General features: G+C 37.2%; 1 protein-coding gene across 9 annotated transcripts in view; it reads left to right on the forward strand.

Moving 5' to 3' along the window:
• Positions 1 to 16529, forward strand: part of asxl2 (ASXL transcriptional regulator 2) — a 133023-nt gene that overhangs the window by 105911 nt on the left and 10583 nt on the right. For all 9 annotated transcript variants that reach the window (XM_069178687.1, XM_069178686.1, XM_069178691.1 and 6 more), the window contains 4 exons: positions 2849 to 3012; positions 7793 to 7889; positions 10581 to 10686; positions 15521 to 16205. In XM_069178687.1, the coding sequence (XP_069034788.1) occupies positions 2849 to 3012; positions 7793 to 7889; positions 10581 to 10686; positions 15521 to 16205 (1052 nt within the window). The remainder of the gene's footprint in view (positions 1 to 2848; positions 3013 to 7792; positions 7890 to 10580; positions 10687 to 15520; positions 16206 to 16529) is intronic.

A 16529-nucleotide genomic window follows, 5' to 3' on the forward strand; every position in this document is an offset into this window, starting at 1 on the left:
CTATGCAGCATTTTCTATATGAAAATGAAATGTAGAAAACCAAACGAATGCTGCACATTATACATAACTATGCTTAGTGGCACTGAGCCTGATACAGAAGATGACATGAGAGATTATGAGATCCTTCATAATCTCTAGAGCACTAGATTCCTCTGCAGTCCCATCTTTTCGCATGGTTTATAGTGTGGTTATGAAGTCAGGGGTGACATTGAGTGGCTGTGATCGAATCCTGGTAGTGGTATTGCTACATCTGTCGCAACATCTGTGCATTCTCTAACTGCTTTATCCAATACAGGCTTGTAGGTGACAAGCAGGATACACCCTGGATGGAACACCAGTCCATTGCAGGGCACATACTGCATACAGACACAAGCATGCACACACTTGCACCAGGACCAGTTTTCTCAGAAGCCAGTTGTGGGAGGGAACTGGATCCAGAAGAAACCCACACAATCGTGGGGAGAACATACAAAATCCATGCAGACAGCACCACAGGAATTGAACCCAGGGCCCCAGCACTACAAGGCAGCAATGATAACCACTGTACCAACGTACCACCCCTTGTCACAACGTCCTAGCTCCCAAATAGTTGGCTGGTAGACCAATGAAGTGAAAGACTGAGAAACAAAACAGTGCTGCTAAAACCAATGCAATGTGCTGTCTGACAATTCTATGTGTTTAAAAAATGCTGCTTGTATGCATATCTGCTCACTTCACTTAAAAATTGTCAGTAGCTGCTCTCCTCATTTCTGTGTTGCTGCATTGTTACGCAACCAGAATAAGACAGATGGTACAAATCATCATTTCTATGTTAATGCATTCATTTAAAAATACCTGCTTGTTTAAAGAAATGACATTCCCCAACTCCAAGACTACTGTATACTCCAAGGGTGGCCAGCATTGGTCCTGGAGACCCATGATCGAGCAGATCTTGGTAGTCAGCCTTAAATTTTAAATTTTGTCAAGACCTGGGACACGGAAGTTTTGATCAGTTTAGGAAGTAAATTGGTTCTGTGATGTTAACCCATAGCTAACTGTGGACGTTGACATTTGGCTGTTTTTAATTTCATATGAATTCTAAATTGGGCGGCACAGTGGCGAAGTGGTTAGCATTTCGGCCTTGCAGCCCTGGGGCCCTGCGTTCAAATCTTTGTCTGGGGTGCTATTTACATGGAGTTTGTATGTTATCCCTGTGATTGCATGGGTCTGAATGCTTTGGTTTCATCCCGCAGTCTGAAGACATGGTGTAACCTGCCTGGGTACCCTTGCTGGGATAGGCCCCAGCTCTCCCGCGACCCTGAATTGGAAGACAATTGAAGAAATTAGGTTTCAAAATGGATGGATAATCTCTAAATTACTTAATTGAAACACCACCTGCGTAAGTGGTCAAAATAAAACTGTTCCGGCTGCATAGAAATTAAAGTTGTTGGAACAGCAATGATGGAGAGTGATCCATAAAACTTGCTGTGGTCTTCAGGACAAGGGCTGACCACCCCTGGTGCTGTATGTTCAGTGAAATTGCATATAGACGTCAACTGTTTTGAATCAAACGAATTCCACGTTATTATAAAGCTCATAAAATGATCTATTCTGACTTGCCTACTTGTTGGATAACATATAGACAAACAGTAAAACTAAATTAAACCAAATATACAGTAATACAGGCCTTTAGTCACAAAGCTGGTACGTGTGCAGTCCAGTGGAATTGACCAGTTGTCAGCATCTGTTCACATAAACATCAGCAAAACCTGAATTCCACCCATTCTCTGCAGCACTGCACTGCTGAACACCTCCCGAGTACAAGTGAAGTGAATTCAGCATTATTTTCTTTAATATTTCTGATGGATTTTTAATACATGTGTAGCATGCCACATTTAGCTTTCAGACTTTTACAGGAGTAATAATGCTTTCATGTTCCAAATATGTTGTTTATTGAATATGTGGAATATATACATTCTGAATTCTGAACAAATGCAGTGAGCAATAAATGTGCAGTCTTAGTGGGAATTGAAACACTCTAATGGACAATCTGGGGCATTTTTGTCCACCCCAGAGACCATGCAGAAATGCATTGTGGACTTCTCAGTGAAACAGAGACCTATCCTTCATGACTCATGGTTCCCTCTTGGACTGGTCTACAACTGACCAGTGAAAAATAAATTTTATTTATAAATAAATAAATATTTTATAAATAACCCCACATGAACACGTTTTTATGTTATGTTATAGTTCTGTAAAAACTCAAATTAATATTCAGATAAATAGGGGCAGCACAGCTCCACAGTCCTGGGATGGATTCCAGCTCAGGATCTACATTTTCTGCCCATGTATGCATGTGCTTTCACTGGCGCTGGTATTTCCTCCCACCTACCAAACACACGCAGGATAGGTGTCATCAGTTACTCTGACATTGTCCCTTTCCAGGAAGGCTCCCAAAGGGAATTCATTCTTCAAGGTGTTTGTTCCAACAATTGCAGATTACGGGTAATAGAGAAATAAAACCATATGCACGGGCCTCCTTTTGTTTGAATCTTTCTGCTTTCCTAAAAAACATTTCTAAATATCAAGTATGTCCTATGTAAGAGTAGTGTAAATGCATATGAAAAGTCACTCTTATTGTTCACAATATCATGAAGTAAACCCCCTCATAGCTTTCTAATAAATAAACCAAATAAACCAAGAGGATTTGTTTTTAATTAAACTGAAATATATAAATCATAAAACCCTCTATAATACCCAGGGAGTTGGCAATAAACTATTGATTCAAAATCCAAAAGTGTCATACTCTCAGTGGTGATAAGTGACAGCATTTGACAGTGGTAACGTGTTTCTTATTTCTTTGGTTCAGGGCAGCTGAAACGTACAAAGTGTGCGGAAATTGACGTGGAAACGCCAGACTCCATCTTGGTCAACACCAACCTGCGGGCCCTGATAAACAAGCACACGTTCTCAGTGTTACCTCCAGACTGTCAACACCGTCTCTTACACCTCCTCCCAGAGGTCGACAGACAGGTCAGTCTCTCTGTATGGTCCTTTTTCTTGTTCTGTATCAGTTCAAAAAATATGTTGACAATTCATGGTCTGGTGCTTAAAGCATGGTAACAGCTGTCCTGCCTTTGGAGGAGCATCCCTTGTAACCCACTTCAGCAAAACCCTCTTAGTAATGTTTCATGGTTGAAGCACATCGAAACGCAAAAAATAGAGCTGTAAGCTACAGGTGTAGTATGCATAAAACAGGTCTTAGAATGCAGAAAATGGATTGACACCAAAACTGCATTTTTAGGGATCAGTAGTGTTTATTTTTTGTCTCACCAGTCATTGATAATGTAATTTTAAGTCTATTTTCCAGATTCATAAAATGTCAGATTGCATTAGTTCTTCAGACAACCAGTTTATGGTAGACGTTGTGATAAGAATTTTATTTTTGTATCATTGTTTTTAGGTACTACATTCCTTCAAAGCAAGAATTTAGTCAAATGTGTTTACTTGTTGACACGCCATAGGCTTCCCTTAATCTCCTTTACTAAAGTACTGAGCCCAGAGCACAAAGAAGATTTTTGGTTTTTACCTAGTGACACAGCAGCTTTGGAATGCAGTCACTTCTGTCAGACAACGTTGCTTTGTAGTACAGTCAGGTGAAAAGTTTCAATTAAAATGCTGTAAAGGAGAGGCCAACAAACTATATTTATGGATTAATACTGAACCTCAGTTATGGATGATGCAGTTCAGAGTAACTCTGAACTGCATCAAAATCACTGCATTTTCCTTATATATATATGATGATAGAAGTGATACTCCACCACATAAAACAGCCAGTGGTGTGAATAACCCAAGGTTTCACATTAGCAAATGTCCCCCATGTGTTAGAACTGTCCCAGTACTGCAAATGTAGTGTCTCGGCGGTTGACTCAGATTCTACCATTGTGGTGTTCTCAGAAAGTATCTTGTTGAATCTGGAAGTACCGATTCAAGTCGGTCAGATTATCTGACTCATCCAAGGCTTTATCCGTAATGTCGATGGCTTTGAAGTTTAATTATGTTTTGGTATCATGACTTACTTGTTCCAACGCTTTAATGTTTTATATTCGCTGTGGCTGACGCAAACTCTTAGCACACTAGAAGTTAATGTAGGAAGTGTTATTCGTTCGAGAAATTTAGAAGTCTCAATGCTCCCTTATGATTTCGAGCCTGTAGTAGTTAGGGTTCTAGACTCTTAGCTGGAAAGATGTGAGCTCAACTCCCACTTTGGCAAGTGCGATATTACCATTTCCCTACTAGGCTGCAAATATCCAGGCAGTTTCTCAAGTACAAGAAATCACTGAAATAGATTTGGGGCTAAATGTTTCTTTCTTAGGAGTCAGGATTGAAAGCATTGGCAACAGGGCAACATTTGCTTTTAATAAAGGATGAGGGATCAGCGCGCTTCACTCTTCTTCAAACCTTAGGCTGTTTCACTTCATTATTGGTTCTGCCGTATAATAGTGAAATATTTCAGATAGATGTGTTTCTTCCAACCTTAGCAGTCAGACAGAAATCTTTTCATTCAGTGTGCAAAATTAACAGTTATTTCTGACATAGGGCTTTATTAAAAATCTCTACCTTCTCTTCCAATTCTTTTTATCTTCTCTGTGATGATAAGCTGGTCCTAACACAGCTCAGGCAATCACTGACAAGACATGATCTTTTGCATTTTACAAAGCATGATTAGGTGTTCTGTTTAAAGTACTAGGATGTGAAACCAGATTTTGCCCTTTTGCATTTCTGAAACCCTCAGTTTTTCGATTCACTAGCCCAAGTTGAAAAGAGTTATATGATGGTCTAGGAGTTTACTTGTTTCTTATTGTTGACACCCCTCCACCACCACCAAACGATTTGATGAAACTCAGTCATCTTTTTGTGACAGTTATGAGCTCATGGCACATTCCACTTCATCCCACAACAGCTCAATAGCAGTGAGTCATTCAATTCTACCATAGCTTTCCTTTAGCTTTGGGAGTATAAATATCAGAACTATATTTAATGTTTTAACATTTCCCTTCAAAGAACATGCGCTAGCCTTGGCCAGTGCCCAGATCAGCCATATCTTGAATGCCTGGCTTGCCTGTCACTTCAAGCTGTGTTGCCAGTGATAATTATCCCCCAGGCGAGAATTTATTCCTTGTCCATTCACTTCCAAATGTCATTTGGTTTTAGGGTGTTACAGGAAGTCTCAATGGAATTGTGCTGAGGATATAATAGGGCCAAGTACAGACTTTCATTTTTTTTCTTTGAGTCACTGATGGGCAGAATGTCCAAGGTGCATTATGGTGCATATTGACAGCCAGGATTTTTCAGTACATTTTTGCATACATCTGTTTCCAGACATGGCAATATAATACCATATAAATTGTTCATGGCAAATGATATAGGGCTCATTTAATGGGTTTTGTTATAGTGAGTGTTGAAGAACAAACTATCCCCATCTGTTGTGTTAAGAGGGTTATTTGTATTCTGTTGCAGTTTTCCTCAAAGCCAGCATTTGCCAGAGATAAAATTCATTAGTTACTTGATTGGCAACAGGAGGGGAATGCTTTACAAAGGCAAGGTTTCTAATGAATACTAAATGAGTGTGAATAAAGGACAGGTGTTTTAACTTTGAATTCAGTTATTAGTAAGTGGCAGCTGGACTTTATTGTAAAGGCTAGAAAATGCATCACAAATGTCTTCAATCAGGAGAATGCATTGCAGTTACACTTTTTATATAAAGGTGTTCCATTGTATTAACAGCCCATTGTTCTCTTGGGTTGTATTAAAACCCGGAAAGTTTTGGAGGATCGTAGAAGTGTACAATCCTGACTTATTTTGTTATGATGTCATCTGTTAAAAGCTGAAAAATAATGTGGAATCCAGTGAGTCTTAGATAGTCAATATGTTAGCTATTATCATTCTCTTACTAACAATCTGATATTTTAATATGTTGCTTTAAAAATACAGATTAATTCTGTGGCAAAAGTTGGAATCATATATATTTTTACTGTAGGTTTACATAGATAAAATCAAAACAAACTAAAAATACAGCTGTGATGTTGTTGTTCTTTGTCATCGTGATCCCATCTCATGTAATATTATCATTGTACATCTTATGTTGTTATTTAAATTATTATTGTATTACTTTATACGGGGTAATTAACATTTTAAATCTTATTTTGTTATGAACAATGTTATTTCATTCAAATGTATTCTTGATAAGTGGTCTAGCTGAAGAGTACAGTAAGATCTCTGGAGGCTGAGAATTCCCTAGGTCGTCCTTGCTGAGTCTTTCCCACAGATAGGGGTCTGGTCTAACTTTTTCTTGAAGTCACTCACTTGAGCTTGCATTAATCTGATTATGTCTTTTATCTCTTTGATTTTTGTAGGCATAAAAACCATGTTTGTATGAAAACTTTGATTCTTTGTTTCCTTCCATTAATTTCCCTGGTATTGATTGAAAAGGCTGATCGTTACATTGTAGGCGTACTAAATATATTACTCGCGTTGAGGTACAGTATGTTCGATTATCACCTTGTTCTTTTTTCCTCGCTAAGGATTTCAGGGCACTTGGCTCTTTATGTTCATTCACAGGGTTGAACTAATTAGGTGCCCCAATAAAATATATTTGAAAAAACAATTCCATTTTTGTGCTCACTTTTGGTTTCGAGCAGTTATTCTCTTTTTCCACTGTACATAACAGCTTAGTATTTCATGGACCTATGCTGTTTGTTTTATCATTTTCCTTTATTAGTGAAGCACCTGTATCATAACGCAGCTAGAGTATTAACCAAGTACTATACTATATGTTATTTCTGTAATTGTGGACACAGAGTGCTAGAGACCTACTGTATTAACAATTGCAAAACACACCATATTGTCTACCACTGCTGGATCTATAGTGGTTTGTCTGCTTAAGAATTTGCAAGTTTGTGACCTAAAGGCTGAGTTACTTAATAAAGAAGTGTAGCAGTGCAAAAGTGTAGCACACAGAGCACAAGAATAAGCAGCTAAGTCTAGGTTTTACTGGTCTAGTTTGATGCTGAAACAAGTACTTAACAATTAATGAAATTTAAAATTTGTTGGGTCATTAGACATGGTTCCATTCTGTCTGTTAAATTAACTACTAGAGCCTTCCACCTTGAGATTGTGATTTTGCTTATTTTATTTGTTTAATGGAAAACAGTGCTTGAATTGGGGTTGATCAGGAAGGTACACCGTTCTCCTTGTTAAAATAAACACAAAGATTCGTTCTTGTTACAAGAGTGGTCTTGTTTATGAATAGATGTATTCCCCCTTTTAAAATGTCTGTGAAGATACTGTTCCCCTTAAAAATAGGGATGGCAATGTCTTTATTATTGAGATAGAAGCCATCTGATTGGGGATCTAAGCATGGATTTTCATTACCAAAATCTAATACTCTGAAACGTCAGTAGTTCTGTGTAGAATATAGTGTGCCTTATTGCTGAAATAATTCATGTTTTGCAAAAATGGACTGATGTGTTTTGTAGACATAACTAATCAGATATCTTCTTCAAGTTTCAAAACTGGGGACAGTTTTTTAAGCAATTCTGAAAAATTATAATGTATTTTTCTCTTACTTTGTGCATGAGTTGTTAATGTTTAATCATGATATGGAAAATAAAGATTGATTTTTGTTTTCTCTCCTTAGATGGTACATAAGAATAGGCTTCCATTCTACCTAGGTACTGTAGTTTATTGTTTTAATGGCAGTGCAGTTGCAATGCTGTTAATATGGTTGCTGTCCTTTCTTTACCTCTGTTAGGCTAGTGCAGATGGAGTACTGAAGCTCAGCAGTTCTGCACTGAATAATGAATTCTTCACATCTGCAGCCCAGTCATGGAAGGAAAGACTAGCAGAAGGTGGGTATTGATGAAATCTGACTTTGACTCTTAATTTCTCATTTCCAAATGAAATGTTTTAGTGAATAAAATATTAGAATACACATACAGCTCCAATGAAAATGTAGAACTTTAAATGAAATTTTAATTAAAAATGTATTATTTAAATAGTCATTTGTGCTTTCTGACTATTCTGTTAGATTTCTGCATAACCCTTGTACTTGCATTTAATGGCAAACAAATGACCGACTAGTTTGTAATCATCTGCTGTTCAACAAGGAGTGAGTGGCATGGTGTCACAGTGATTACCATTGCTGCCTCACAGCTCTGGGAGTCCTGAGTTCAATTCATGGGGTGCTATCTGTACAGAGTTTTAATGTTTATCCCATGTTTGCATGGGTTTTCTCCAGGTGCTCTGGTTTCATCCCACGGTCTAAATATGTTCTGGTCAATTAATTGGCTTCTGTAACAGTGTTTGGGTCTGTGTCCTGTGACAGACTGGCATCCTGTCCAGTGTGTATCCCACCTTGAACCCATTGCTTGCCAGGTGAGGCTCTGGTGTCTCCGTGACACTGTACTGGGTATTGATTTAGAAAATGAATTGATGGATGGTTCAGTGCTCTGAAATATCTCCTTTCAGAACCCCTGTAGTATTAATTATGTAGTCCTGCAAACTAATCAGAGAAGAGAATAATAAAATGTATAACAGGGTCTGTATTTTTTTATAATTGCTTTTTATCTGCATGGATGCAGTCCCAGAAGGATATTTGATTTGAACTAATTGTGAAAGATGCAGCACGTTCTTGTGTGCGTAATTGCAGTAAATACTAGTGGGCTCTGACATTGTGGTACAGTATCTTCCACAAATTAGGCAGGAATATGGGACAGCAGAGGACCTTTCAGAGAGATAAATGCCATGAAAGGATTAACATACTGTATACACAGCTGAAAACTTAATATGAATTATTCCAATTAAATCACTATGTGTAATTATTTTATTATACCCCAATGACTGTACAGAAGCTTTTGGTAAATTATTTTTTGTGTTAAGTGGTGGAAAAGAGATAGGAAAAACAGGAGAATTTTGAGTTTTGACAGTTTGGTTAATGATGGTGAGAAGAGAATCATACATTGGATGTGTGTTACAGTATATGAAAATGTAAAGTTTTACATAAACATGATTAAGGTTTACAACAAAAAACTGGGAAAGTGGGAAATGTTAGGGCCTCATTACAGTATATACTATTGCTATGCTATAAGAAATTGAAAAATGGATGCCCTAATAAAATAGTTTGAATAGGCTCAGGTACCTTTTAAAGCAACCTGTATCATTTGCATGATCTAAATGCAATCTATATCTATAAAATCAATGTGTAAAATGTGAAAAAGAATTCACGTTCACCAACAACTTCTTCATTTTAATAGAGCAAACTCGGAAGTGTTAGGATTCTTTACCGTGACCTCTTCAGTAGTTCATAAATATGTATTTTTTAGTCAGGTGTCTCGGAGGCAGCTATTACTGTATGTTGTAATCAAAGGGTCTAGCTTTGACTTTAACTCTTATGTTGGAGGAATTTTGGGAACCTGTCAAAAGATGTAGTGTTTTACCTTAGATTCCAAGCCCAGTTTACGTCTGTGGGAAAAAAAAAATCATGCATTTTTTTTATGGAAAAAATTGTTTTGGGGGTTTGTCTTCACACATAGAATATGATGGTGTTTGCAGGGTACACTTTTATTATGATGATACATGTACTGTGTTAGCACTGATGGTTTAGTTAAATTTTGGTGTAAAAAAAGGAGTAATACTAATTTTTTCTCTGCATGTGAAAGTTGACCCTTTTCTGAAAATGTATCTTTTCCTTTTAATTTTAGTATACATTGATTAATATGGCCTTCCATTTACACATATGATTTGTTTTCAGTGTTTGAGCTCACTGAAAACAATTGCTAGGATCATTCCTGGTCTTCCACACATGGAAAGGACTGCAGCTGGAATCGAGTATAGATAGCTCTGGATCTATCTGAAGGGCAGTCACACACAAGGGAGAAGCAAATAGAGGCAGAAAATCATGTAATTGAAGATAGCACTCTGAAGTCCTTTAAAAACAGACAAGATAGTGTGATCAGAAACTAAATGGGCCTTAAGGAGGTAAAAGTGCTTTTCGTAATTATAGATTTTAATGTGCTGTCTTTCTCAAGACAGATTTTTTGGTCTGACGCTCTGAAACACTGATGCTTTTTTTTCCTAACAGAAAGGATTTACATTTTTTTTTACTTTACTTTAAAATTAAATTCAGTTCAATTATTCAAGTTAAAAAAAGATTTTAACATTAATTGTAACACGAACTGTTGCCATATACAGTATGTTTAATGCCTATACTTAGGAGACCAATGCATATTTCCTGTGTATTAAAGAGACTGAATAAGGAGTATACTCTTATATCTCTCAGACAGTTCTGAGAAGAAATATTATTTCATAAACTGTACAGTAATTATATTATTGCATTTACTCATGTCCGGCTGATCAGTGAACTTTAGAATACAATACAGTACATGCAGTGTATTCTAACAGGCAATACCTTCACTTCATTTACACCATGGGTTTAAAAGCTTTTTTTTTTCTTTGACAATAGGTTCTCCATTCAGTCAATGCACATAAAACAAATAAAATAACCATAACTATAAGATGTTCTTGCTTTCCTATTTACTCAGGTGAATTCACCCCTGAGATGCGCCTGAGAATAAGGCAGGAGATCGAGAAAGAAAAAAAAGTGGAGCAGTGGAAGGAACGCTTTTTCGAGAGCTACTATGGCCAAAAGTAAGATATTTAAGTTTTTTTAAAGAATGTCTTTTTTCAGATTTCTTCCCACTCTGGGGTTGTCATTTGGATCCAATTGATAAAATCACACCACAGTCAAAATGGAAACATTTCTATTATATAGGTTCATAAAAAATAATTATCCCACATAGCCATCCTGTATTGGTTTTACTTATTGTTTCGGGGATAGAGTGCTGATTTTGGTGCAGTGTTTTTGCAGCAGCTTCTCATCTGGTGTAATTGAAAGACATGAGACTTTCACATGAAATGCAGGCAAAACTGAAGGACACTCCTTTGCGTTTAATACTGTAATCTGCTCAGGATTGGATCACTGTTGTTGAGGTGAATTTCTGCCATTTCAACACGAACGGTGAAAAATTGGGTGATCATTGATATTTGGTGATGATGGGTAAAAAAAACTCCACATCTGATACAGTAGTTCACTCAAACTCAATCCTGAATTAACTGAATTGTTTTTGTCAGCATAGGGATAACCTGAATTCTGAATGTGTTTGTTAAGACAGTACATGCAGCATAATTATAGGTTATAAGTTAATACTTTCATTTCATAGCTCTGCATCATATATCCTTCTGGAATGACAGCCTCTTGTTCCAGTCTACATCAGATAATAGGAGAGTTAGCATTTTAGTTCAGGTATAGTGTTAGTGCCCATATTGTCATGGTTCATGCACAATATAATTTGAAAAGAGGTCTATTTATTAGCAGCAGTCAGTGTGAAATTTAACCTAAGTATAATTTTCTTGTGTTATTCATATTGAACTTGACAATTTCTCATTTGAATCATTTCATAATTTCAATACATGCATTTCCAAGGTTACTGCTGAACACAAAATAACCTTTACAATATATACTTTATGAGGACAGTTTGTCATTTTTCATTTCACTTAGGATTATTTTTGCTTTGTCAGTAATCACTTCCTCAAGGTTCTTCAGAAAATTTGAAAAAAATATCACCTCTTGAAAGTTAAATTTTGTGCTTTTATCAGTGCAGATTTTACATAGTCATTGAACAGCAGGCCATAGGCCTTTCCACATGAAATAGTCTTTTTCCTCTGTGAACTTATCATGGCTTAGTGCAACTGGCCAACACAATGAATTAAAATATGATGGAGCAGTACATTAAAGGTCAATTGCTATTTGCTTTTGGGCTGAAATATAGTTTAATCCTGAAAACAAAAACAACAGTGACAATTTGTATTAAGAATGTACAAAATATCCTTTTTACAATTACTACAATTTCTGTGTGTTTGGTTAAACCCTAATAAAGACGGGTAAGACACTTAGTTCAAATAGTGAATTTTATTGGGGTAACTCTTCTGGGTGAGGAGAAGGACAATCCACCAGCACAAGCATAAGAAACATAAGAACCCCCCTCCACAGACACACACTTTTTAATGAAGGGATGCGAACTGACATGAGCAAATAGTGTGATACTTATATCTAGATAGGAGGAAGTTGTTCATGCAGTAAAAAGACCTGCATGTTGTGTTGAAGGCAGTTACCTTGTAAAAACAGTATAATATTCCAAACCTGTACAACAAGTCTTCATTTCAGCACACTGAGCAAAGCTGTAATAACATCTGTAAATACAGACATTCTATTATTGTACTGCTAAAGAGGTTGACTCTGTCTTGCCGTTAAGATAAATATCAGTTATGTACAGTATCAGAGAGTTTTAAAGTACACCAAAACACATCTTCTATTCAATTAGAAACGCATCGTAGTCCAGTATAAGCCTGTATGTGCTCCCATACAACATAGCCTTGAAATAATCGTCACCTTATATTGACAGTCCTAATTTTCCAGTATTTCTCCTTATGTATGTGAAGAACATTATATTTTAACAGTATTAGCACATTTGATGTCCTTAGTCTTGTTGTGTGAACTGCAATTGCAGAGATCAGGCTAGATTTTTGGGCTGTCTGAAATTGTTCAAAAAGTCCAACATACTGTAGATATTGTACAGCAACAAGATCAGTATTGACTGAAACAAATATGACTTCCTTCGAAAACCCGGAACGTAGACTTTCAAACTCCACTGCTGGGATTGCTGTGGCATATTTAAATTTAAAACTTTGTCAAAGCTGCAACAATACACAAAGCACAAGAGCGCAGCTTACTCTAAACTAGCATTCAAATCTGAAAGCTCAGTTTTGAGCATCATGCAAGTATCAATGAAGGTGATAAAAGCATAAAGCTGACATTCAACCATGCTTCAGGCTGCAAAACATTGCAGTCCACTTCATCATCAAAAACAGCCCATACAAAACGATGACCTGAAATTTTGGACTCAGAAGGGGTTATTGTCGGTTGTCAAATTTATTTCCAGTGGTGCCAATTCCCTGCTAGCTTTATATGAAAGAAGTAACCTGACAAAAATTCTGAAAGTTATACCTCATATATACTGTTAATATACCTCATTATAAGAGGGCTATTCATATTTCGAAAATTCAAGTATTTTCATATTGTGGTTTTACTATGGTTTTAAGCTGTGAACCTTCATAAAAGTCATGAGCACGACGAACCTTAATGTCATTTTTCTCCTTCCATTTGCTTCAGACAACATTAACACACCACTGGTTTTAAGCTCCTGAACTGACTTTGAACTGTGAATCATCTCAAAGCACACAACAAGAAAGCCGTCAAACCCTTTTCAGTCTGGGACTGTGCCAGGCTTTTACCTCCTGTCTCTAATTGTAGCCTGCGACTAATTAGAGACTCAATAGCATCAGGAAAGCATACTATAAATCTGTGTTTCAATTAAGGAATTTTAAAAAATCCCCGTAATACAGTATGTTCTATCCTTACAGCTAATAACTGTCACATAGACTGCTTCTAAAAACTCTTTAATATTGATTTATGGAGAACTTTTAAGACAAGATGCATAACTCAATTTGCCAGCTGTCTTTTTCCCATACTTCAAAGATACAGGGGGTTGTAAAACAGTAGTGTATACAGCTTTCTCTACCATTTAGTACTTTCAGGCTTTTCGAGCCCAAACCTTTTCCTTCAGGAATAGCAAAGAAAACAAATAAATTAAATTTATGTAAAGGACTACAAGCAATAATTATATTTAAGTGGGACATTTCCTGTAAAATGTTTTGCTTTTTTGCACACATATATACAGTATGTACAGTACATATTGTTGACTTACAGAACATGTAAGTTAATAAGTAAGAGTGTTCCTTATATACTGTATACTGTGCATTTGTGTCACACTGTAAGTTAGTGAAGCCCTAATAAAGGAAAAACAACAGACCATCGCTGCTTAATTTGAATTAATAAGACAGCTAACAGTCTAGAAGTCGAAACTAGAAGTAGTTTTTTCAGTATGTTTATGGCAATAGGTAAGAATAAGATTGCCATTGGGGTTGATATTTCCTAGTTCTTTCATGTCATTTCTTCTAATCCAGCGGCTGGCATCTCTTCTTACTCTGGCCCTGAAGTCCCCAAGTAGAAGGTTTCACGAGAATTTGGACAAGCCTGGCTTGGAACTCTCCCTTGGTTTCGTCATCTGACTCTAGAGTAGGGGTAGATGTGGAAGTCACATAGGTGTATTGATTCCCCGATTTGAGTGAAAAAGCCAATAGGGAACTTGTGTAGAAAGTTGATGATTTCATTCTTGATGGCTCCATGAATCCTCCCTTTTACCTTTGACTTCCCCAATCAGGAGAAAGCGTAGTTATCACCATGTCTTTGTCCAGCTTATGGGCATCATTCAGGTCAGAGGTGTTCATGTGATAAAGAATTTTTGAGTCACAAATGCAGTACAGTTTTCTAGTCCTTGAGCCCTTTAGGGCTCTGTTGTTCAAGGATCCAGGTCCTCCAGGAGTAGTGAGAGAATCGTTTAAAACAGGTTGGAGTGGCCAACTGATCTCTGCTGTAATAAATGATGATTTGTTTTTAAGAATGAGCTAACATTGTTTTTTTTTTTTAAATAAACAGGGATGTAACTAAACTATTCAAATTATTGTCATCGTCCTGTATAAAATAAATGTGTTGGTCATTTTTGTAAAACAATTTGCACTATTATATAGTGAACTGATTAAACTGATTTCACTGGTTCTCTTTACTGGAGCTTAATTCATTAAACAGTAGGGAATGCTCAGATTAAGTCATGTGAAATACGCACATCATTTTATAACCCTTATATTTTCATTATAAAATACTTTGTATAAAATTGAATAAAATATAAATTATTATGAAATATAAAACTTAATTCAATATAAAATGTGATAGTTAGATGTGGGGTATATTCTTTATCTTATTTATCAGGAAGACTGACACGTTTATAATGTGAAATAGAAGAAAAAGGCAATCTTGACTATTTTCTCTCAATTAAAAAACAAACAAGTTCTTCTGATCCTAATGCACATACTGTAAAATGCTAAGTGAACAAATCATATTTTCCAAGCTTTACATCAATTCCAGGATCTACTGTATGCCTTCTCTGGAAAAAATGAAATACAAAATAACGTCTTTAAGGTTGTACATGCTGTGAACATACTGTTCATTGTAGACTTAGTCCTGTAGCAAACATACTGTACTGCAGCATTTGTAATTCATAGCACTTTAATGGTGGTTAACCCACCAAACAGAGTTGGGCCTATGATCAGAGCTACACCGCAGAAAACTGAACCAGTTTCAAAGAATAAACCATTTATTTTTCATAACTGAAGACATATGCTATTTGCCACCCAGCCCATTCTTAAAATGTTCTTCCCTTTTCCAAAGAATTATACTGTTCCTCAATGGCAGCTGCAGCTTTTCTGATTGTGTTTGTCTTATATTTTATTCTGCTTTTCATTCCAGTTCTGGAATCAGCATAGAGGAATCCAGAAAGCTGACAGCAACACTCCGTGACACTCCAGAGCCTGGCAGGCAGCACATTTCTCCCAGCCCCTCAGTTCAGGTACCTCCTGTGAAAAGCGAGGCAAAGGCTGAGCCCAGACTGGAAGCCAGCATCACAGAAAGTAAAGATGATGAAAGAAAACAACCCCCCGGGACATCAGAAAGCTTGAAACCAGAGCCCGGCAATGATGAATCCAAAGCCAAGGCAAGAGCTGTCCCTGAGAGGCTACCTGAGGCACCGGCATCTGAAAAAACAGCTTTGATTCAGCCAACGCAAACTGTGGTCGCTGCTCAAGTGAAGACAGAGGAGACAATGGACACGGAAACCGTGAAAGTGACAAAAGACCAGCAGGAGCTGGATGGATCTAAGACACGCATGTCTCCTCAGACAACTCCCAAGGCCAGCCCTGACAGGAAGGAAGTTGCCATGATGCTGACAGACAGCCCAAGCAGTGTGAGCCCCATGAAGGTGCCAGGCGCTGAGCAAATGGAGGTCGCTCTGGAGGGACTGAAGAGAAAGTCATCCACTGACCTGGAGGAGGTGCTGCCTAGCCCAGAGAAGAGGGCCCGTGTCTGCGAGGCACCTCCCAAAAGCTCTTCCGACAGCATGGAACATACTGCAAAGCCAAGGGTACCTCCACTCAAGGTAAGAAAGGACTTTCAGCCTTTACTTTTCCTTTACTTAAGCTTTCTCTCCTCATTTGAAGAACTGACAAAGTATTGCCTGGACTCAAACCTGAATTCAAAATGTACCAGAATATATATTGCAATTAGAATCATTTCCCATAACTCCATCTTCTGTTTGAATTATGGTCAGATTGAACAAATACAGCAGAAGAACATTTCTTTCAAAATTCAGAATATTATACTTCTAATTTGGGATTTGGGATGTACAGTATTAACTTATATTTGCCTTCACTCTTGTGTAAGTCTCATGTGTAAGGTTTAAACTACAGAGCCCTTTAAAGTT

The sequence above is a fragment of the Lepisosteus oculatus genome, chromosome 2 (genome assembly GCF_040954835.1).
Source record: "Lepisosteus oculatus isolate fLepOcu1 chromosome 2, fLepOcu1.hap2, whole genome shotgun sequence".
In the NCBI taxonomy this organism is placed as follows: Eukaryota; Metazoa; Chordata; class Actinopteri; order Semionotiformes; family Lepisosteidae; genus Lepisosteus; species Lepisosteus oculatus.